Genomic DNA, 23,271 nt, shown 5'->3' with positions numbered 1-23,271 from the left:
CTTGCTGGTGTATGCAATGGTGTCAGCGTTTGGAGGCTGATTAGGGATGGATCCCTGGATATGGCAGTCTCTAAATGGTCCATCCTTTTTTCTCAGCTCCAAAATTTGTCTGTAACTCCTTCCATGGGTGTTTTTTTATTCCCAATTCTAAGAAGGGGCAAAGTGTCCACACTTTGGTCTTCATTCTTCTTGAGTTTCATGTGTTTTGCAAATTGTATCTTATATCTTGGGTATTCTAAGTTTCTGGGCTAATGTCCACTTATTGGTGAGTACATATCATTTGAGTTCTTTTGTGATTGTGTTACCTCGCTCAGGATGATGCCCTCCAGGTCCAACCATTTGCCTAGGAATTTCATAAATTCATTCTTTTTAATAGCTGAGTAGTACTCCATTGTGTAAATGTACCACATTTTTTGTATCCATTCCTCTGTTGAGGGGAATCTGGGTTCTTTCCAGCTTCTGGCTATTATAAGTAAGGCTGCTTATGAACATAGTGGAGCATGTGTCTTTCTTACCAATTGGAACATCTTCTGGATATATGCCCAGGAGAGGTATTACAGGATCCTCCGGTAGTACTATGTCCAATTTTCTGAGGAACCACCAGACTGATTTCCAGAGAGGTTGTATAAGCTTGCAATCCCACCAGCAATGGAGGAGTGTTCCTCTTTCTCCACATCCTCCCCAACATCTGCTGTCACCTGATTTTTGATCTTAGCCATTCTGACTGGTGTGAGATGGAATATCAGGGTTGTTTTGATTTGCATTTCCCTGATGATTAAGGATGCTGAACATTTTTTCAGGTGCTTCTCAGCCATTTGGTATTCCTCAGGTGAGAATTCTTTGTTTAGCTCTGAGCCCCATTTTTAATGGGGTTATTTGATTTTCTGGAGTCCACCTTCTTGAGTTCTTTATATATATTGGATATTAGTCCCCTATCCTTTCATAAGGCTATACTTTACCAGGTACTGGACACCAAAAATGACCAGATAGTAGATAGTGCCTTTTATTGTGGTGCTCATAGCCAGGGGTTTCTAACCATTGAATTCCAAAACAAGCTGAAACAGAAAACCAAATACTAAAAAAGAGAAAGAAAGAACTTGTTTTAATTATAATAGATTATTTATTTGAATGTGCTCCATTTCTGTATAAGCATGGTACTTAGTTGATTTCAAACAGAGGATTTACTTAACAAATCAGACTTTCCTTATCAAAACATTATGTCCAAAGGGCTAGATAATTTTGGTGATGATTTTGTGGATTAATGGTTTTATATATAATATTTCTTGAACTTCAATTTCCTTTAAGTAAAACGAGGAAGTTGAGCTATATTAGTATTTCCCAAATAAGATCATCTCTGTTGGGTAATAAAGTGTGTTCATTATTACTTTGTGTGGTAGAGTAAATGAGAAGAGGAGTTGGCTTCATTGACTCTCTAGAAGCATGAACAGGAGATGGGTAGCCTGTGACAGAACTGGATTGGGGCTAAGGAGATAGGTGACTTCCATAGCGCTATTTCACTATTTTCTTACTAAATTTAAACTTACTGGTTTTATAGACAGTAAGACACTAACGATTCTGGCAGATGTGAAGTCATATTTAATAAGTTTTTCTTTCTATTATTGAAACTTGATGGTCTTATGCTTCACTCAGTCACATCGATGAAAGATAACAGAATTCTTGGAGTTGTGAATATGTGTATGTATTGATCCATAAATAAGTCTTAGCCATCTGAATAACATTTTCATCAGGGGGACAGAGGATGTGTAGCACAAAAGGTCCTAACTGAAGGTGGAAAACACCCTCATCAACAAACAACAGTGGAGCAGTGGGGCAGTCACTAGATCAACATAGTGAAAAACAAGCCACAGACATGATGATAATATTTACAGAAGGAATTCCTGATATAGGCAGCTATTCATAACATACAGAGACAGATATATTAAAACCCCGTAAGAGAAAAGCAAGCATCCCAAGTTAAAAAAATACATCACAGATTTTAATAAAAACCTTATCAATGATACACAGACAGGTGGCATATACACACAGGAGAAGGTGGTGCACATTATATGCCATGAAGGAACTGCAAAATATCAAAAAAAAAAAAAAAAAAGCCCCACTGTACTTCAATTGGAATAACCAAAATCCAGAACACAGATACCAGCAAGTGCTGTTAGGGACGGGTAGCAACAAGAATATTCATTGCTGTGGAGATAATTTGACTGTTTCTTATAAAATTAAATATTCTTTTTTTTTTTAATCAGAGGAGAAAAAAGCACACAGAACACTTTTTAACATAGTGGAAATACTCTGTGTGGTGATATTTGTTCAGACCCATAGAGTGTTCAAGAGTGAACCCTGTTATAAACAGTGGACTTCAAGTGATAATGTGTCATTGTAGGTTCAGTAATTGTAACAGGTACATAATTTGTGTGTGGGAGGGGAGGAGGAGGAGAGGAGGGAAGAAGAGAAAAAGATGTGAATAGTTGGGAGGTTGCTCATGTGTGAGAGCACAAAGTCTACGGGATACTTGTACTTTTCTCTGAATTATGCTGTGAAACTGAATACATATATTCTAAAATCTTAACGAAGAGACCTACAACTCTCTGAGTGGAATTATAATAATTCTTATTACCAAAATATTTGCCAGCATCCCAATTTTATATAATTCAAAGTATTTTTGAGATGTGAAATTAATATTTTTGATTAAAAAAATTAAGCTGTGATGACTTTACGTTTTACTTCTCCCAATAATCTCCATCTTCTCTCTTTTGATTTTCTTAGAAGATACATTTTGAATCTTCTCCATCTACCTCACATATCTTTGTGCTCTCACACACTCTTTCTCTCTGTGGGCTTGCCATATTTTATGCAGTTTCTTTACATTTATCTTCTAGTTCACTAATTTTTCAACTGTGTTTTATTTGTCATATAACTTATCCATTAAGTTTTTCATTTTATAACTCCATTTCTGTTTTTATGGAAGTTCAATTTGGTGCACTTTCAAATCTGCCTTTTTTATAGTGTCTTATACTTTTCTCATGCTTTTTACTCTATCTTTTATGTCTTTAATCATATAAAAATAATTTTATATCTTTGAGATTTTTATCTCTTATCTCTAATTATTGGGGGTTAAGTCTTCCTGTTTGCAGTGTCTGCCTGCTGAGTTTTCCCCTTGGAGGTCCTTGTTTTTGATGTGGTCCATAAATTTTAACTTGCTAGCCCGTCTTCTCAGGAAGTACATTTTCTGGTGAAATTATGTCATATAACTCTTGCTACAGAATTCATTTATGATACTTCCTTCTTTTTCTGAATCTCGAAAAGTTAGTGATAATCCCCTGGTTGTGTATATGTTCAGGGAGTGTGTACTGGGCCTTTATATGCTTAATGCTACAAGTTTAGTTTAGGGTTTCAGTTTTTAATGGGATAACTTTTATTTTGAAATAGAAATATAGTAAAAAAACCAAGCTTCCTTGTGCTGGTGTACTGATTTTATTTTACAATTAAGAACAGCTCCTTGGTTTATATTCATTGTGCAATGTACTGGGCTACATAGGATGTTTTTCATATAGTATATGATGTCCTAGCCTATCCCCCATGCCTCTCTCTGCTCTCTTAGTCCTATTTCCTTCCTGTTAGTTGTTCATGTTCCCCTAGTTTCACATCTTTCATGTCATATATACACATGATTTTATGTATCCATATAAAACCTATGAACCACAAATGAAAGGAAACCTGATATTTGTCTTTCTGAGACTGATTTAGTGTTCTTAATATGATCATTTCCAGTTGTGTCAATTTTCCTGCAAACTATATAATTTAATTTTTTATGGCTAAACTCTCCACTTTTAGTACTTTCTATATGCAGTCCTCTGCTGGCGGACACCTGTCTTCATTCCATAACTTAGTGACATGGGATTGCTGCAGTAACTATTGATGTGCAAGTATCTCTGCGATACGTGTATGTGGATCTTTCAGGGTAAATACCCAGGAGCTATATAGCAGGGTCATATGGTAGATACAGATTTCCATAGTATCTGGGTTAGTTAATATTCATACAAATAGTGTGTAAATGTTCCCCTTTGCCCTTGCGGGGTGTGTGTGTGTGTGTGTGTGTGTGTGTGTGCGCGCTTTTAAACAAGGTCTCATTGTGTGACCCTGGCTGGGTTAGAACTTGCTATGTAGATAAGGTGGTAGTCTTTTTTTTTTTATTAGATATTTTCTTCATTTACATTTCAAATGCTATCCCAAAAGCCCCTTATACCCTCCCCCTGCCCTGCTCCCCAACCCACCCACTCTTGCTTCCTGGCCCTGGCATTCCCTTGTACTGGGGCATATAATCTTCACAAGACCAAGGGCTTCTCCTCCCATTGATGGCCAACTAGGCCATCTTCTGCTACATATGCAGCTAGAGACATGAGTTCTGGGGGGTACTGGTTAGTTCATATTGTTGTTAAAGTGTTAGTCTTAAACTCACAGAGATCTGTTTCCTTCTGTCTTCTGAGTGTGTGGATTAACGATGTACACTGCCATGGCTGGAATTATTTATTTTCTAAATGACTGCCATTTTGTCTGGGGTGGGATAATATGCTTTTGTGTTTCTGATAGTAAGAAAGATTGAACTTTTTTTTTCTTTTTCTTTTTTCTTTCTTTCTTTCTTTTTTTTTTTTTTTTTTTGGTTTCTCGAGACAGGGTTTCTCTGTATAGCCCTGGCTGACCTGGAACTCACTTTGTAGACCAGGCTGGCCTCGAACTCAGAAATCCGCCTGCCTCTGTCTCCCAAGTGCTGGTATTAAAGGCGTGTGCCACCACGCCTGGCTAGATTGAACATTTTTATATTTTGTTGGCAATTTGTACTTCATCTCTTGAGAACTTTTGGTTAACCTTATTAGCATATTTATTGAGTACATGATTTGATATTTTGATATTTGGTTTCTCGAGTTCCTTATATAGTCTAGATATTAGTCCTTTTAAAAATATATACCTAGCAAAGATTTTCTCCCGTTCTGTAGGCTGTCTCTTAATTCAGTGAATTGTTTCCTTTGCTGTGTAGAAATGTTTTAATTTTATGGGACCCCATCTGTCAGGAGAGATGAAGACTGGTTTTATGCTTTTGGATGCACGGTGTTCAGGCAGTTGCCTCCTGGTGTTCTTCTGGCCTAGGCTGAAGATTTTGTTTGCTTGTTTGTTTTTTGGTTTTTCGAGACAGGGTTTCTCTGTGTAGCCCTGGCTGTCCTGGAACTCACTCTGTAGACCAGGCTGGCCTCAAACTCAGAAATCCACCTGCCTCTGCCTCCCAAGTGCTGGGATTAAAGGTGTGGGCCACCACTGCCTGACTATGCTGAAGATTTAAGTGTGCTAATTATCCAGGAAAAAGTCTACTACTGCTTTATGGGATAATTTTCAGTCTTACATATGCCATATTTTATTTATATATTATTTATTTTATTTATACTTAGTTTTGGTTTCAGTGTTATTCAGAAACAGATACATTTATGTTTGCTAAAAATAACATGTTATCTTTTTAATGACAATTTTAAAATTTTTACTTTTTACTCCCTGATAGTTTTATACATGTATACAAATAATTTTAGACATTATGCTCTTTTTGTATAATTTACACAGTTCTCAGGCATGAACTTTGCAGATGACAGCATCATTTCATAATGTCATACAGAGTAACTATATGTTTTCATTATTTGTATGAATGGCTGGCTAGTTACAATAACGTACATTCCCAGCATCATGTCTGTTTACTCCTTGTGCTAACTTAAATCAGAGAAATCCTTTACAGCAGCAATGTCTATTTGCTTGAAGCTCCTCATGAATTTGCAAAAGTATAATCCCTACCACAAATTACAAGGCTCACTGTGATTTTCATTCTGTCTTCTCCGAAGTTATCTTTGTCTGTTTTCTCTGTTACTTCCTTCTTTCCATATGAGCTTTCTAGTCCTTTGAAACAGAGAAACAAAAAGAGGTTATCGACCATGTTAAGCACTTTGAACTTGCTGAAATTCTCTTCCATTTCAAGCTTTTAATCAAAAGTTGCTGTTTCAGGAAGATCTTTCCTAACCATGCAATGGAATTGCTTTTCCTGATTATTTTTCTTTAGCTTATCTATATCTAAAATGTCATGTATTTTAACTTATGCACATTACTTAATGGTTTCTTTCTCACAGTAAAAGTGGGCAAGCTTTTCCTGGGTCCACTGTTGTTACACTAGTACCTACATTAATGCACTTTCCTTACAGGGGCAAGCATTCAATATATACTGAAGAAGTGACTTACACACAACCTATGCTGTTGAGGTCATGGCAGCTGGCTAAGGCATTTGTTTCATAGACAATGTGAAGCAGTTATTTTATTTTTCTTAAAGTTTAACAAATGTTAAGTATATTGAAGAAGATGAGAATTCACACATGGCTGGCTAGAGTTTAACTTGGTCAGCTATTCTGAAGGAATAAGTAGCATTTTTTTAAAGACAAAAATGTATCCAGTGTGAGCTGGCTTGCAAGAAAGATATGAAAGAACAGAGTGACACTTGGTTAAGAAAATGCTCAGTGATGAAGGGCTTCTGCTGTTGACTGAAAACAGAGAAACAATGTGCACATCATCTCTAGCCCCAGGGATTTGGAGATTATGCAGAAGAAGCAGAAAAAGGCAAATGAAGAAGACATGAAACCCCAGTCACTCTGTGCTCTTCACCTGTGTGCTGGGTACCAGGGCCACCATCCACCAGGGTCTTCCTGTAGTACTCACAGGTCACAGCACTGATGGCCTACCTACATTTGCCCTGAGTCCGCAGTGCCTCCCTTTCCTGCTCTGCCCCTTCAAGTAGCTTCCCAGTCTCTGAGCATTCCTAGGAGTGAGGGGCAGAAGCCTCTGACTCCAAAGTATTAAAGTAGCGTTGTAATGTTTTTTTAAAGAACAAACTTTAGGAATTATGCTTTTTGAAATTTATTCTACTAAAATGATTAATTACAAAATTCAAATATAAACATATTCCAGAATAATTCAGAATGCTAAAATGCTGAAAACTAGGCAAACCTATAAACATGAGAGGGATTAGGTAAGCTCTGGTGAAGTTAAATGTTGGAATACTGTGTTTTCTATAGATAGCCATGACAAGCTCTCAGAGTCCCATAGAATAGGACACCGATTGCTATCAAATTCACTGAAGCTCTGCAAGGACTAGAGTATTCAGACTTACTGAGGGTCATGAAAAAAATTTTTAACTCAAAATAATTTTTATTCCTGTGTTTATTTGTTCTTTACTATTTTCTTCCAGTGAACAGCTAATGTGAAATATCAAGTGCTACCAGACACTGTTTATCACATTTTAAAAAAATGTAGTTGTCAGCTGGGTTGTGGTGGCACACGCCTTTTGTCTCAGCACTTGGGAGGCAGAGGCAGGTGGATTTCTGAGTTCGAGGCCAGCCTGGTCTACAAAATGAGTTCCAGGACAGCCAGGGCTATTCAGAGAAACCCTGTCTTGAAAACCAAAAAAAAAAAAAAAAAAAAAAAAAAAAATGTAGTTATCTTTCTTTAACATAGTATAGTACTTATACCTGCTGTCTGTCTACTATTACTGCATCAGAAAATACACTCTCTTTTTTTGTTTTTGTTTTTGTTTTTGTTTTTGTTTTTGTTTTTGTTTTTGTTTTCCAGACAGTGTTTCTCTGTGTAGCCCTGGCTGTCCTGGAACTCACTCTATAGGCCAGGCTGGCCTCGAACTCAGAGATCCGCCTGCCTCTGCCTCCCAAGTGCTGGGATTAAAGGCGTGCGCCACCATGCCTGGCTAGAAAACACATTCTTACAGATAGGGATCTGTTTCATTTATGCTGTATCCCAGGAACATATGTAGTGATAGTAGTTCTGTAAATACATGTTAACAACTGCAATGGGTATATTTTATAGACAGGATCTCAACTGTGTAACTGAGGCTGGTCTTGGTCTTACTTCCAAGTGCTGTGATTATAGGCACAAGACACCAAAATGGCTTAAATGTACTGGTGGTGTAAGAAAGAGAGTTACTATTAAAAATTGAAAAAAATCTTTAAATACTGTAATAAAACATAAAGGTCACAGCTGGTACCATGCAGCTTTGATGTCAGAAGAAATTAATAGTAAAGAATTTTAATAGAAACATTTCTTCCTTTTTTCAAGGTTTCTCAATATTCTTTACAGAAGAAAGTGAGTGAAATGGTAAGAAAATTACACATTTTTACAACTTGAGGCAGTACACAAGATAGATTGTAATGTTATAATATAATTTGATACTTTTAGTTTAAAAGCAGAGTAGTTGCTACTAGATGTTGTTACAGTCTAAAGGGCTGCCACAGTTTCAAAGACATTATAGCTTAGATAAAGTTTATAAATTTATTTGCAGATTTCTTAGTGCTTACATATTACAAAATAAATAAAATATGTGGCAGTGTCCATCCTATGTTATTCTACAGTTAGTATATGGTACTGTTATTGTTAAGTATTGCTGTTTTTTTATTTCTGTGTACTTAAAAATAAGTATTTATTTAACAGAATAACATTTCATGGAATACTTATTTTAATATTCCCCCTTGTAGCTGTATTTGATTCTACAAGATGTGTGTATGTGTGTGTGTGTGTGTGTGTGTGTGTGTATCCATTTGAACAGAATACGTATCTACTTAAATCTTCAGAAGGCATCTTGGGTGGGCTTCTGCTATTCTGGTCTTCATTCTTTGGAATAGACTGTAAAGCAAGTAAAATTAATTTTGAGTACAATTTGCTATCACATAGATAATAAATGAAGACCATTGCTATAACATTGAACACTATATTAAATATTTTGCTTCTTGAAAATATTTTGAGGTATTAAAATTGAAAGAGCTTGTAGAAAGCTTGTTAGGCTCGATTGAGTAAAAGATGTGAAGATTCTGTTGCTATTCAACTGGAGAAAATAAAGATAATATTGTCAGACGATTTTAAACTGATTTTAATTAAGAAGCTGAAAAACTAGATTCCAGCTTAGCTGTAAGTACCATGACATTTGTGCTGAAAGTCATCTTCAACGCTACAGTGGTTTTACACAAAATATAGAGAAATTGAATAAAGTGCCCTTTGACCAGGGAGATAAGGCTACAAGTGAAGGTTCAAAGGCCATATAAAATGTATTTTATTTTATTCCAGTTTAAAATTTCAATAAACAGATACTCATAATCTTAAAAAACATGGAAATATCTCCAAGTTTTTTGTTAGAATGAGTCATATTGTTCCTGAAAGTTAAATGTATTATATTACTTGTCATTAAAATTATTTTATACATTTAGTATTTTTAATATTTTATGCCCATTCAGGAACAATATTTTTATATTAAAGTTAAAAATTTTGTATTTTCCAAAGATTCTTATATGCATTTGTCTTATAATTCTTAACTTATTATTCTAATTTTAAATAATTCAATGACCTTTTAAAATTCAAACTTACTCTTCTTTTATGAAAGCAGTACACTGTCTTCTATCCTCTTTAGCACTATGGGTGAGACAAGACAGGCATCCCAGTTGTGTCCAGACAGAACTGTACAACAGCAGTGTCCTAAAACAAATACTCATAAGATAGTATTGAGAAAGTTTAAAGATGTCCATGACTCCCTAGTAGTGAGCACTTAACTCCTGGTAAATGCCAGTCTACAGGAGGTGAGGAAATTGACTTCCTTGGAAAGGTGGACTGTAAAGATAGCGATTTGTCCCTTCAGAAATGAACACATCATGAATCAAAATTCTTTTTGTATATTTCACCTTGGAAAAATCATGGTCATTACTAATAAGAAGAATACAGCAAGATACGTTGATTGGAGAGCAAATTTGGAACACTGCAGAAAATTGGTCACTACAGAAAATCCTATTCAGTGGGTACCAAGTAACTGATATTGTGCATAAGTTAGAGATAAGTGTCATGACTGTAACTACTGTCTGCTTAATGGAATAAAACCTTGTCCAAAGACCTTAAGCCATGTTTAGCTTCGTTTTTGTATATTATTCTCCTTTGAGGAAAGATGTCTTTGTTAAATTAAAACAAAGGTGTTGAAGGTTTTGATGTACTTCAGAGTGACAGTATATTTTCTTTCAGAATAAAATGTTTTAGTTTATATTGTTGGCCTGTATATATATGTGCCTGTACAGTGTGCACGCCTCATGCCCGCAAGTTCAAATGGCCATAGAGAGCTAGAGGTGCCTATAGGGTCTGTGGGATTAGAAATTTTAGTAGTATTTATGTATCGTGACCATTGAATAAGCTGCAGTATCTAAAAAGCAGAATTATATCATGCAAATCAGTGAAAGTTCATTTTCCTTGGATTCTACCTTGGCTTCAAGCAAAGGATTTTTGGAATAAGTATATTATAACGTATATAGAGCTTTATGAATAGGGAGTGCCTGTGAAGGGAATCTTCAAACCTTGTTGTATTTTTCACCAATGAGATTATTAACTTTTGTAGATGTCGAGCAACTACTTACTACTTTTTAACTGAAAGGTTAAGGAGACCATTGTAGGATCATAAATTAATATGCAATAGACAGTGTTCTCTTAAAGGTTATGTAATTATGAATTTCAGGTAAAATTTCCTGGACTTGAAAACATTCTATTAGAATCCAGTGAAATTGTTTTAAAATTTTTTTTATATATCTGCTAAGAATTAGTATAAATCTCTTTGCTTTTTTTTTGTTTTGCTTTGTTTTTCAAGTCAGGGTTTCTCTGTATAAATCTGACTGTCCTGGAATTCACTCTAGACCAGGCTGGCCTCGAACTCAGAAATCCGCTTGCCTATGCCTCCCAAGTGCTGGTATTAAAGGCATGTGCCATCACTGCCCAGGTGTAAATCTCTATAAGTGAGGAATTAATGATATTTAAATATGATTCATTGTTTTCGATTGTTTAGTAATTGATAATACTAACCTAAGTAGATATAAATTTATATAAATTTGTATGTTTAACCCTTCTGAGTAGGATACAACTTTTACCAATTATGTCTCCACTTTTAGTACATTTTCTATGATATTACATTTCTTCCTGTCACTGCAAAGTATTGTTCTTGGTCCTTGTCATTCATTTTTTTAAATTACATTCTTATTTCATGTATGGGGGATGGGGTGGGGTAGAGTATTGCTTACTTAGAGATCAGAGAAAAACCTTTGAGAGTTGATCCTTTCTTTCTACCCTGTGGGCTCTGGAGATTGAAACAGTTCATCAGGATGATAGTAAGTTCCTTTACCTGCTGATGCACCTGTCTGGCTCCTTGTCATTCTACTTTTAAAATGTATCTTTATAAATACATGTACCATGACATGCATATGGAAATCAGAGGACAGCTGTCAGAAGTTGTTAAACATGTATGTGTATGCTTATTTTATATGTATAACTTTAAAATTACTTTTCAAAATAGGAACAAAAGGCTCATTTACACCATCTAGCTAAAGAAGATTATCACAAGCAACTTAATGAAGTTGAAAAATACTATGCTGCAATAACCAATCAGTTTGGATTGGTGAGAGAGAATCATGTAAAGTTAGAACAAAATGGTAGGTGCTATCTTACCTATGCTTTTATGTGTAGTGGGGAATATTTAAGTGGAGTTCCTTATTAGTAGTGAATTGAACTTATCTGATTCTAGTGACAGTCAATGGCAGTTTAATGACTTTAAGTTATAATTTTACATTGCATTGCGTCTGTTCATGTTCATATCAGTGATACTGTTGTTGAAATATTCAACTTACATAAAGCATTTCTAATATTTTTATGTTACAGTACAAGAAGCAATACAGTTAAACAAAAGACTCTCCACCTTAAATGAAAAACAAGAATCTGAAATTCACAGTTTAAAGAAGGTATAATTGACATATTAAGCAAAAATAAAACATATAGTCCAAGATCACTGGTCTTATAGGGTATTATGGAATATTATTAGAAAACAGTTGAGTTTTTTGTGAAAGTTAGCAAAATATAAATTCATAAGCACTATGTATGATTCTTGCAAATATAATGAATGATGTGTTTAGTCCATTCAAAATACTATTTCTTCAACTTACCATCAGAGACATACATTCTTGGGGAAATAGAGATAGCCTATAAAAATTTACTGTGTCAGCTTGATAGATAGTATGCCTGGTTTTTTCTTTCTTTTGTTCTTTTTCTTTAAGTAACTTGTATGGGTAATTTGTAGTACTGAATATAACTATGAAGAATATAAAGCATATTTCTACTTTAATAAAGTTTATAGTATGTTTTAATTTAGTTTTCTGTTGATGTGATGAAATGTTCCTATAAAAGTGCCTTAAGGGGAAAAGGGATTTATTTTGGCTTACAATTCCAGTTACTCTCAGTTACCCTTGGTAGCCAGGTCAAGGTGGTAGAAGCTTGAAACATTTGGTCACATCATACCTACAATGAGAGACCAGCCAAGATGAAAGCTTGCTGTTGCTCAGCTCCCTTTCTTCAGTTATACAATCAAGGATCCTAGCCAAGGGAAGGTGCTACCCACAGTAGACTTCTCAACTTATTTAACCTAATCAAAAGAATATCCCCCAAACACAGTCAGAGTTGTGTCTCCCAGATGCCTTTTAACCCGTTCTGCCTCTAGATTCCTGCCCTTACTTCCTGCCCTAACTTCCTTGGATGATGGAATACAAACTATAAGATGGAATAAACCTTTCTTCCCCATGCTGCTTATGATCATGGTATTTCATCTTAGCAATAGGAAACTCTAAGACATCTACCAGCAGCCTGCATGCATCTTTTGGTACTTTGTAAGCTAGTCAGCAGAGAGGAGCATCCAGTCCAGTATGTCATATGACCATGCTGTGCTTACTAATTTTATGTCAACTAGCACAAGCTAGAGTTAATCTGAGAGGATGACTAACTTGGCTAATGCCTTATTGAGGATCCTTTTCTGCTGTGAGATCATTCTCTACAGTAAACCTAGGTGTAGTGTCTATTGTCTTGCATTTATTCTGCTTGGTGCTCCTTTCTGGTTTCTGGACTTAAGTTTGGTGTCTCACATTCATTTCAGTTATTATTGCTTCCATCTTGTTTTGTTTCCTTTCCCATTCTAGTACTGCTAGTATCTCTATGTGACATCATTTGTAATTGTTATAGTTCTTTAATGTTTTGTTCTTTTTACTTTTTAATTTTGTTATATTCTCAAATTCACTTGTATTTCTTCAGTTATGTCCAGACTACTAATGAGTTCAAAAGAAGTTTTCTTCATGGTATTGTTCTTTTTCCTGTATTGAGAACATTGAATTTATCTCTATTTTTAAATCAAAAATTTTTAATAAAATATATTCTGATTATTGTTCTCCCTCCATCTCCTTCCATTTTTCCCCAAATCCAAACACATTCTTTCTTTCTTTTATTAGAATATAAACAGACATCTAAAAATACCAAAATAAGATATAATAAGTCAAAACAAAGAAAAAACAAAATGAGTCAACAGAAAAGAACACAGATACTGAGACAAATACATTTATACACACAAAACCCCCAGAAGAACAAAATCAGAAACTATAATATATTAGCAAGATATCTGCAAGGTTAAAAAGAAAATGACCAGATTGAGCACTGTGAGATAGAACAAAACAAAATAACCAACCAACCAACTAAACACCCACTCCCCCAAACAAAACAAAATCAAACACAAACAGGCAAACAACTCCAAAAATACCACTGAGTTTGTTTTATATTAGTCATCTGGACATGGGGTCTAGCACTTAAGTATGGTTTGTATAACCCGTGAGGCTCCATTGGAAAAAAGTAATCTTTCCTTTCTGAGAAGTTATTACTTGGAAATAGCTTCTGGGTTAGGGATGGGGGCTTGCATTTGCTTCCCTTCTCAGTGCTGGGAGCCTGCGTAGCTTAGACTTATGCATGCTGCCTGTCTCTGAGTTTATATGTGCATCAGTCCTGTTGTGTCTAGACCTTGTTTCCTTCCTGTTAGTCATCCCCACTAGCTTTAGAATCATTTTGCCTCCTCTTCCATGGAGTTCCCTGAGCCCTGAGAGGAGGGATTTAATGGAGACATGCCATTTAAGACAGTGTCCCAAACTCTCTCCACTCTCTGCACATTGTCCAGTTGTAGGTCCTCTGTATTTGTTTCCATCTACTACAGAAAGAAATTTCTCTGATGATGGTTGAGCAAGTATAGTAGAATGTCATTATGAGTTTTATTGCTATATTATGAATATAATAGTATTTCATTTTCCTTTAGGCTCATGGCCTATCTAGTCTCAGGTACTTAGCCACCTGGGGTATACATTAAAATAAAATTTTAATTTATTTTTATACATTTTTAAAATGAAATAGAATTACATCAGTTATCCTCTTCTCCTCCCCCTCTGCCCTCTCCCTTGTCCACTGCCCATGCTCAAATTGATACACAGTTTTTCTTTGATTATTATCATTGCATGCATAATTACAACGTAATGAGTTTGCTTTTGTTGTTTGTGTGTACATGGTTTCAGGGCTGACCACTTTGTACTGAATAACAAGTTAGGGGAACTATCCCTGGGAGAAGCTAATTCTCTCTCTCAGCAGTCATTAATTTTAGTGAGAATTGTATAATTTTGGTTTCTTTTAAAAATACAGAAATATAATAAGAATATGTTTTGTTTTAATCCCATGTATGGGATATGGGACTGCTTCAGACTGTCCACAGCATCTGATTATGATTTGTCTCGTGCTGTTGTGAGGGCATGATTTTGCCAGCTGCATGTAATTTCTGTGATTGTATTACGTTTTGGATTCTGGGGACTTTTCAGAGGGTATACAAATGCTAGGTTCTGAGAGGCAAGGCAGGCTGTAGGTTGTTGTTTGCTGGTGATGATCACTGTTTGTTCAGTAGTTATGTACAAACAAGAAACAGCAACAAAAGAAATTAGATATCCTGATGGAAAAAATCAAACTTGCCCCAAGGAACTCAATTAGCAGGAAGTAGCCTAAAGATAAGGTTGCCCCCTTTCTGACTCCTAACTCTTTTCATGGATCTCTTTCCTTTCCTCTCTATCCTTTCTTCTTTCTTATCTAGTGTTGGGGGTAGAAAAGTGTGGGAAAGAGGTAGAGAAGGAAAAGAAAAGCTACAATTAATTGTTTATAATTCTTTGTCTAAGGACCCTGTGAAATGTCCCCCTTTTTAGGATAGTGTATCCATTAATAATTGCCATTGTTCTGGTCTTATTCATATAGACATTTCTAGGAAAGACTGTTTCACAGCAGGCTTTCTGGTATTCTGGCTCCTGCAATCTTCTACCCTCTCCTGTGATGTTCCCTGAGCTATAGATATAGGAACTATGATGAGATGTGTCTGCTGGGACTAGGCTCCCCATGATCTGTTGTTCTCTTTATTGTGTTTATTGTGTTTTCTGTGATGGTTTCCATTTTCCATAAAGAGAAACTTCTTTGATGAGAGGAGACAGCTACACTTATTTGTGGGATAAGGATACAATTTAGAATGTAGTTAGGAATTGTACTGGCCCGGCAAGGTGACAGTAGTAGATCCTTTTCTAAAGTCCATGACCTCACCAGCTCCAGGTAGTTGGCTAGATTACCAGGCATGATTTTTCTCCTTTTGAGTGGGCCTTGATTCTAGTTAGACAGCTGTTGGTTACCACCAATATGTGAGTGACACTTATAAAGTGTCTTGGGATACTGGCCATTGTTGTCATTCATGGATATTTTACAGCTGACTGAGATAGACGCAGATACTTACACCCAACCAATGGACTGAAGTGGGGGGGGGGGCTGTGGCTGAATTAGAGAAGGGCTAGGAGAAATTGAGGAAGAAGGCAAACCCATAGAAAGACCAGCAGTCTCAACTGATCTAGACCCCAGAGATCTCTCAGACATTGGATTACCAACCAGGCAGCACACACCAGCTGATATGAGGCCACCAATACAAATACAGCAGAAGACTGCCTGGTCTGGCCTCAGTGAGAGAAGATGCAGTTAACCCTCAAGAGACTTGAGGTCCCAGGGAGTGGGGAGGCCTGGCGGGGTGGGTTTGTGCAGGGTGGGGTGGAGACAGCCTCTTGGAGGTGGAGAGGAGGAATGAGATGAGGAACTGTCAGAGGGCGAACCAGGAGGGGGATAATGACTGGACTATAAAAAAAGATTAAAGATAATTTTTTTTTTAAAGAAAAGAGGAGCTGAAAGGATTCTACAATGAAAACTTGAAGACTGAATAAAAATACTGAAAAGGACACTCACATGCATGCTCATAGATAGGTAGAATTACAATTGTGAAAATGTCTATATTACTAAACACAATCTATAGATTCAATGCAACCCCCATAGAAATACCAGTAGCATCCTCCAAAGAATTTTTAAAAATCTACTGAATTTGTGTGGAAGTGCAAAAGACTCAAATGATTAAAGAGACCATAGTAGAAAGAGAAATGCTGAGGTATGACTATACCAATATCAAAGAGACAAAGTAGAGAAAACAGCATGCATGGTATAGGCACACACCAAACACGCAGGTCAAGGAAATAGAATAGAGAACCCAGAAATAAAAATAGATTTCTTATTTGTCTATTTTTATTTTGTATAGAAATAGTATAGATACCTATTTTTTTTTACAAAACTATCAAAATGTACATTTGGAGAAAAGAGACTCTCATTAACAAATGATGCTAGAGAAACTGAATTTCCACATACAGTACTCTAAAACTAGGCCTTTATCTTTCACCCTGAACTAAATCAATTCAAAATTGACCAAAGACCTTAATGTAAGATATAGAAAAAACACTCCAAGATATAGGTATAGGTAAGAGCTTTTTTTTTTTTTTTTTTTTTTTTTTAAATAGGACTTCAGTAAGGAGAAATTGACAAATGAAATGAAATGAAGAAGCATGTGCAGGCTAACCTTAGATGTCAACTTGAATCCATCCTAAACCAACTGTGTTGAGAGTGGAGGAGAAACCATAAGAGGAATAAGAAACAGGGGCATGGACTTTACGTACCAGGGACGAGCTGGAAGAAGGAAACCAGCTGAAAGAGGAACACAGAGTGGGAGGGCAAAGAAAAAGAACAAAGCATAATGACACACATGTATGAATATCCATAATAAAACCCTTTATTTTAAATGCTAAACAAAATTAACTGAAAAATCATTTTTAAATGAATAATTGAGAGTAGGAGGTGTGGTTTAGTGGTAAAGAACTTGTCTAGCATGCATAATTTCAGTTTTTGTACAACAAGATAAACTAAATGATTCACTAAAAATGTGCTTGTTCTGTAAGGCAAAGGACAGAGTCAATAGGACAAATCCGCAACCTATAGATTGGGAAAAACTTTTCAGCTCCATACTTACTTAAATTTACCCCTGAGTAGTTATCTGCAGCTGTTGTGATTTGTTTTCTCCGTGAGTTATTGCTATACTGAAGAGCTACTGATCTGTGTATGCCGATTTGTCTTCTGCTGCCTTCCTGGAAATGGTTTTTGGATCTAAAAGCTGTTGGGGTTTAAGTAGAGGGTCTTGCCATTCATTTACAAACATGGAGGATATGACTCCTGCATTTCTTATTTGTCTATTTTTATTTTGCATTATTGGTGGAGATAAGACTTTGAATACTGTGTTGAACAGGAGAGAATGGGCAGCCTTGTCTCAATCCATATTTTAGAAAAAAATGCTTTCAGTGTCTCACTATTTAGTATAATGTTGGATATAGATTTGCTGTGTATAGCCTTATGCATGTTGAAGCATGTTCTTTCTAGTTTTTTCAGGGCTTTTATTATGAAGGGATTTTAACTTGTTAAAGGCCTTTTTTAGATATAAGTTTCAAGGATCATATGGTTTCTGTCCTTAAGTCTATTTGAGTGCTGAATTACAGTTACTGATTTACATATATGGAACAAACCTTTCATCCCAGGGATGAAAACAACTTGTGGTACACGTTCTTCTTAGTTTCTTTTCCTCTCCTCTCCTCTCCTCTCCTCTCCTCTCCTCTCCTCTCCTCTCCTCTCCTCTCCTCTCCTCTCCTCTCCCCTCCCCTCCCCTCCCCTCCCCTCCCCTCCCCTCCCCTCCCCTCCCCTCCCCTCCCCTCCCCTCCCCTCCCCTCCCCTCCCCTCCCCTCCCCTCCCCTCCCCTCCCCTCCCCTCCCCTCCCCTCCCCTCCCCTCCCCTCCCCTCCCCTCCCCTCCCCTCCCCTCCCCTCCCCTCCCCTCCCCTCCCCTCCCCTCCCCTCCCCTCCCCTCCCCTCCTCCTTGCCAGCTGTAGTTAGTCACTGCAATTGTGTGATAATTGGAATTCTGGGAATTTTTCAGGGGGTATATAAATGCTAGAGTGGTTTGGGTGGTTGTTAGTCACTCATGGGAGTTTTTTGAAATTTGTTGGTAGTCAGGTTTGAAGAAGACACAAGAAGAAAGAAGTTAGATTCAAGGATTTCTCTTCTCTTCTCTTCTCTTCTCCTCCCCTCCCCTCCCCTCCCCTCCCCTCCCCTCCCCTCCCCTCCCCTCCCCTCCCCTCCCCTCCCCTCCCCTCCCCTCCCCTCCTCTCCTCTCCTTTCTTCTTCTTCCTCCTGTATTTTGTTCCTCTTCCTCCTTCCTTGTTCCCTCTTCCTCCTCCTTTTCCTTCTCCTTATTCCCTTTTCTCTCCTTCTTCCTTCTTCCCTTCCTTCCTTCCTTCCTTCCTTCCTTCCTTCCTTCCTTCCTTTCTTCCTCCTTCCTTCCCTCCCTCCCTTCCTTCTTTCCTTCTTTCCTTCTATCCATCTTTTCTTCCTTCTTCCCTTCTTCTTTCGTTATTTTTTTGAAACAGGCTCTTGCAGTATAACCCTGGCTGCCCCAGTACTCATGGAGATCTGAGTACCTCTATCTCCAAAGTTCTGGGTTTACAAATGTGCACTATCATATTCAAATTTAATGTGTTATTTTAATCCTTTGGCACGTTTTAGTCATGTACACATGCACACAAAATGAATTTTAGGCATTTTTATCCAGTTCCCTGTCTTCTCTCTTTTTCTCTCCTGATGAAACCTTTCTTCCCAACAAATTCCCTTCCTACATTCACATCTTTTGTGGTGTGTGACTCTTAGGGTTATCATTGATGAAACACCATGATCAAAAACAACTTGGAGAGGAAAGGTTTTATTTGGCTTATGCTTCCATATAACTATTCAGAAAGTCAGGACAGGAACTCAAACAGCGCAGGAACCTGGAAGCACAAGCTGATGCAGACAGAGGCCATGGAGGGGTGCTGTTTATTGGCTTGCTCTTCATGGCTTGCTCAGCCTGCTTTCTTATATAGCTTGGGACAATCAGTGCAGAGATGGCACCTTCTATAATAGGCTGCCCTAGAATCAATCACTAATTAAGACAATGCTTACCAGCCAGATCCCCCGCCCCCAGAGCTCCCAGGGACTGGACCACCAACCAAAGAGTACACATGGAGAAACCCATAGCTCTGGACACATATGTGTCAGAGAACGACCTTGTTGGACATCAATGGGAGGAGTGGCCCTTGGGTCTGAGGGAGTTCGATGCCCCAGTATAGGGGAATGCCAAGGCGGGAAGACAGGAGTGGGTGGGTGGGAGAGTACCCTCATAGAGGCAGGGGGAGGGGTAATGGGATAGGGGTTTCCAAAGGGCAGACCTGGAAAGGGGAAAACATTTGAAATGTAAATAAAAAAAATATCCAATTAAAAAAAAAGAATAAAAACAAAGAAAGAAAGAAAGAAAGAGAGAGAGAGAGAGAGAGAAAATGCTTGTTTACAGTCCAGTCTTATGGAGGCATTTTCTCAGTTGAGGTTCTCTCCTCTTAAATAACTATGGCTCGAGTTAAGTTGACATAAGATTAGCTAGTACATTGACTCACTGAGTTTAATTAGGGTTACTGCATGAGCACGAGTGGAAGATTTTCACTAGAGCACAAGCAACCTATCAGTGGGTAAGCCACCAAAGAAAGTGACACACCCTTCTAGTACCTGTTATTTCAAGAGTTGCTCAGGGAAGGGCGGTCTTTACAAGCCCTTCCCCTTCCATGATGAAATGTTGATGAGCCATTCCTGTCCAGGTAGTGTGTGGGCAGCCACGACTACAGTGATTGATGAGTGCAGTAGCCATGCCATATCTAGAAGGCATCTTTTGTATTTTTCTTATCTTCTAGGACTTATATTTTCTACCTCCTATTCTGTGAGCCTTGGAAGGGTGATAGAGATGTTCCTTTTACGGCCAATAATCTGCACTTTAAGCAGTTATGAGTATCTGCATTAACTCCCACCTACTACAAGCAGCTTCTTTGACAAAGCCTGAGAGCATCGGTAGTTTACTGATGTGAACATGGCAATTTGAAAGGTAATTTGAAACATGGACATTTAGCAAAACAATAATAGTAGTCATAGTTGTAGTCATAGTTATAGTCATAGTAGTAGGAGAAGGAGGAGGAGGAAGTGGCTCTCTCTGAGGTCCTATGACCTCTCAACCGTGGGCTTTTTTTTCCAGGGTTTTACAAGTTCTCTCCTGTCCCCACAGGACGTCTCAAAGCTGGCAAGAAAGAAGTTGGTGACCCCCATCATAATCATGCTACTCTTATACCGATGGACACATCTTGCCTGACAGGTCCCTTTGTTTGCTCACATGGCTCACAGGGCCATCTACATGTACTGGCAGTTAATGCATTGATGATTTTGGTTACTCTACAAAGCATTACTGTCAGCTATCTTTTTCACACCTGTGACCAATTATCTGAATAAACAATAATAGAAATAATATATTTTAGCTCATATTGCAGAGGTTTTAGCCTATAGTCTTTGGCATACTTGCTTCTGAGCCATGTCAGGAGAGCATCTTGACAGGGAGCATGTGTGGACCAGGGAAGTTCACTTCTACTATGGACAGGGAGCTCACAAGGGCCTGGGCAAGAGAGAACTCAAAGCTATGATCACAGTGACTGGACCTCACTATGTAGATGAGGCTGGCCTCAAACTCACAGAGATCTACCTGCCTCTACCTCCCAAATACTGGGATTAAAAGTGTGCCCTACCTACCCTTGCCCTTCAAATCACATGTCTCCTGCTATTACCCTTTCAAGAGCCCCTCTCCCACCATGGTCCTATTTTTCTTTCCTGGTCTCTGCAGTAACTCAGGTTATATACTCAAACCTGAAGATTGAGAGTTAGGAACCACAAATGTCTTTCTGGGTCATATCACTCAATATAATTTTTTCTAGACCCATACATTTACCTGAAAATTTAACAACTCATCCTTCTTTATAGCTAACTAGTATTCTAGAGTGTATATGTACCACTTTTTCATCACCCATTATCGAGGATGTTTCCATTTCTTAGCTATTGTAAACAGTGGTGATAAAAGTGGCTGAGCGAATATCTGTGAAGTGGTTTGTCTAGTCATGTGGGCATATGGTAAATGTATTTTTATTTTTTTGCAAATTTTATACAGTGATTTCTAGAGTGGCTGGACTAGTTTCCCATCTCACCAGCAGTGAAGGAACATTGTCCTCTACTTACATCCTTGACAGCACTTGTCGTCTGTTGTTTTTTAGGGATTCTGACTGAAGTGAAATCTCAAAGTGGTTTAACTTGCAGTTTCCTCATTCCTAGGGATGTGGAACCTTTTCTGAGATGTTTCTTCGCTAGGTTTGTTTCTTCTTTTGAGAGCTCTGTTCATATCCATAGCCTGTTTTTAAATTGAGCCTTTTGTTTTCTTACCTCTTCTTTGTTTTTTAGTTCTTTGTAGATTATGGATATTAAGCCTCTATCATATGTATAGCTGGCAAAGATCCTTTCTCACTCTGGGGCTTTCTCTTCATTTGGCTTCCTTTGTTGTACAGAAGCATTTTAGTTCTATAAGATCCCATTTATCAATTGTTGACACTAGTTCATGAAAAGTTGGAGTCCTGTATAGAACATTTATCCCTACACCTATGTCTTAGTGTGTTGTCTGTTTTCCTCTACAAGTTTCAGCATTTGGGTTTCACACTGAAGTCTGAGGCATTGCAGTTGATTCTGTGCGTTGGGTTTCACACTGAGGTCTTTGAGGCATTTGCAGTTGACTTTGTGCAGGTAGTAATGACAGATCTAATTTCATGTGGACATTTTAGTTTTTCCAGTACCACTTGTTGAAGTTGTTGGTTTTTCCTCAGTGAGTATTTTTTTTTTTTTTTACTTCTATGGCTGTAATATTTCAAAGAGTTTAGACATTCTAGATGCACTATTTTATGTTTTAGGAAATTTTACATAGTCTTTATTTTTAACCTAAAAAAAGCCTTCTTTTTGAAAATTTCAGAAGCTAACCAAGTAATCACGTTGGTCAGATTACTTACTTAAAACTTCTAATCATTAATTTTCTTAGAGATAATTTTCTGTTTTCTTTATACTGCGGTGTGATTTTGTCCAGAACAGTTAAGTTATTGGTTTGTGATAAGGTAGGATTCCTTTTTTGTGTGTGAAGCAAAATGAAACAGATGAAACTTAGTTGATAGATAAACTAGGTACTGCAGTTCTGTGTGCTGCCTCACTGTTGTGGCAATCATGAAGAATTCTGATATTATCTGTGCCAGCATTCATGACCTCTGCTGTTTGTCTGAGTAAATGTCAGACTCTCCAGGAGCCTGTGATATTAAGCAGACTCTGCTGTGCTGGGAAGGGAGGGGTGGGGAGAAAACAGCATGGTATTTATGACTGCAGGAACTATAAGTTGTAATTTCATGAGATCAAAGCATGTGCTGTTTATCTGTTACACTAACGGCTTTGAATAAAATGGTTAGAAAACAGACAATGTACTAAAAGTTCAGGATATTTTAAAGCTTATAAAGCCTGTAAAATTAAAAGCATAGCTTTCCAGTGGAGAAAATTTCATGGAGGTCTTTGATTTCAATTTATTATGCTCTTAAGATTAATTAATATTTACGAGAAAGAGAAGACATGAAATAATTTGTTTTCACTTTTTCAACCATGTATTAGTTTTCTATATCCACTTTTTTCTAACTTAGGGGATATTTTGTAACAATTATTTTAATGAGAATTGATACATCTTAGGTTATGTCCTAAGAGATAACTAATTCCAGCAGCTTCATTTCATAGTCCTGTTAAATACAGGAAGAGGAGACAAGATGGCATGACAGGTAATGCACGCACCCACAAGTTAGAGGTCCCGAGTTCAACCCAGGGGACCCACGTGCTGGAAGGAAAGAACCGAGTCCCACAGGTTGTTTCCTGATACCCACGTGTGCTGTGGTTCATACACCCACACACAAGTGGATAAATGTAATTTTAAAAAAAATACTGAAACGAAT

General features: G+C 37.4%; 1 protein-coding gene across 1 annotated transcript in view; it reads left to right on the top strand.

Annotated features, from left to right (window-relative positions):
* Ccdc73 (coiled-coil domain containing 73) overlaps positions 1-23,271 on the top strand; it is a 111,697-nt gene that overhangs the window by 53,171 nt on the left and 35,255 nt on the right. The window contains exons 7-9 of the mRNA XM_085834605.1: positions 8,164-8,202; positions 11,417-11,552; positions 11,779-11,858. Coding sequence (XP_085690731.1) covers positions 8,164-8,202; positions 11,417-11,552; positions 11,779-11,858 — 255 coding nt within the window. The remainder of the gene's footprint in view (positions 1-8,163; positions 8,203-11,416; positions 11,553-11,778; positions 11,859-23,271) is intronic.

The sequence above is a fragment of the Mus caroli genome, unplaced genomic scaffold (assembly GCF_978045245.1).
Source record: "Mus caroli unplaced genomic scaffold, Mus_caroli_1 scaffold_2, whole genome shotgun sequence".
Taxonomy (NCBI): Eukaryota; Metazoa; Chordata; class Mammalia; order Rodentia; family Muridae; genus Mus; species Mus caroli.
This window is presented reverse-complemented; position numbering and strand designations above follow the sequence as displayed.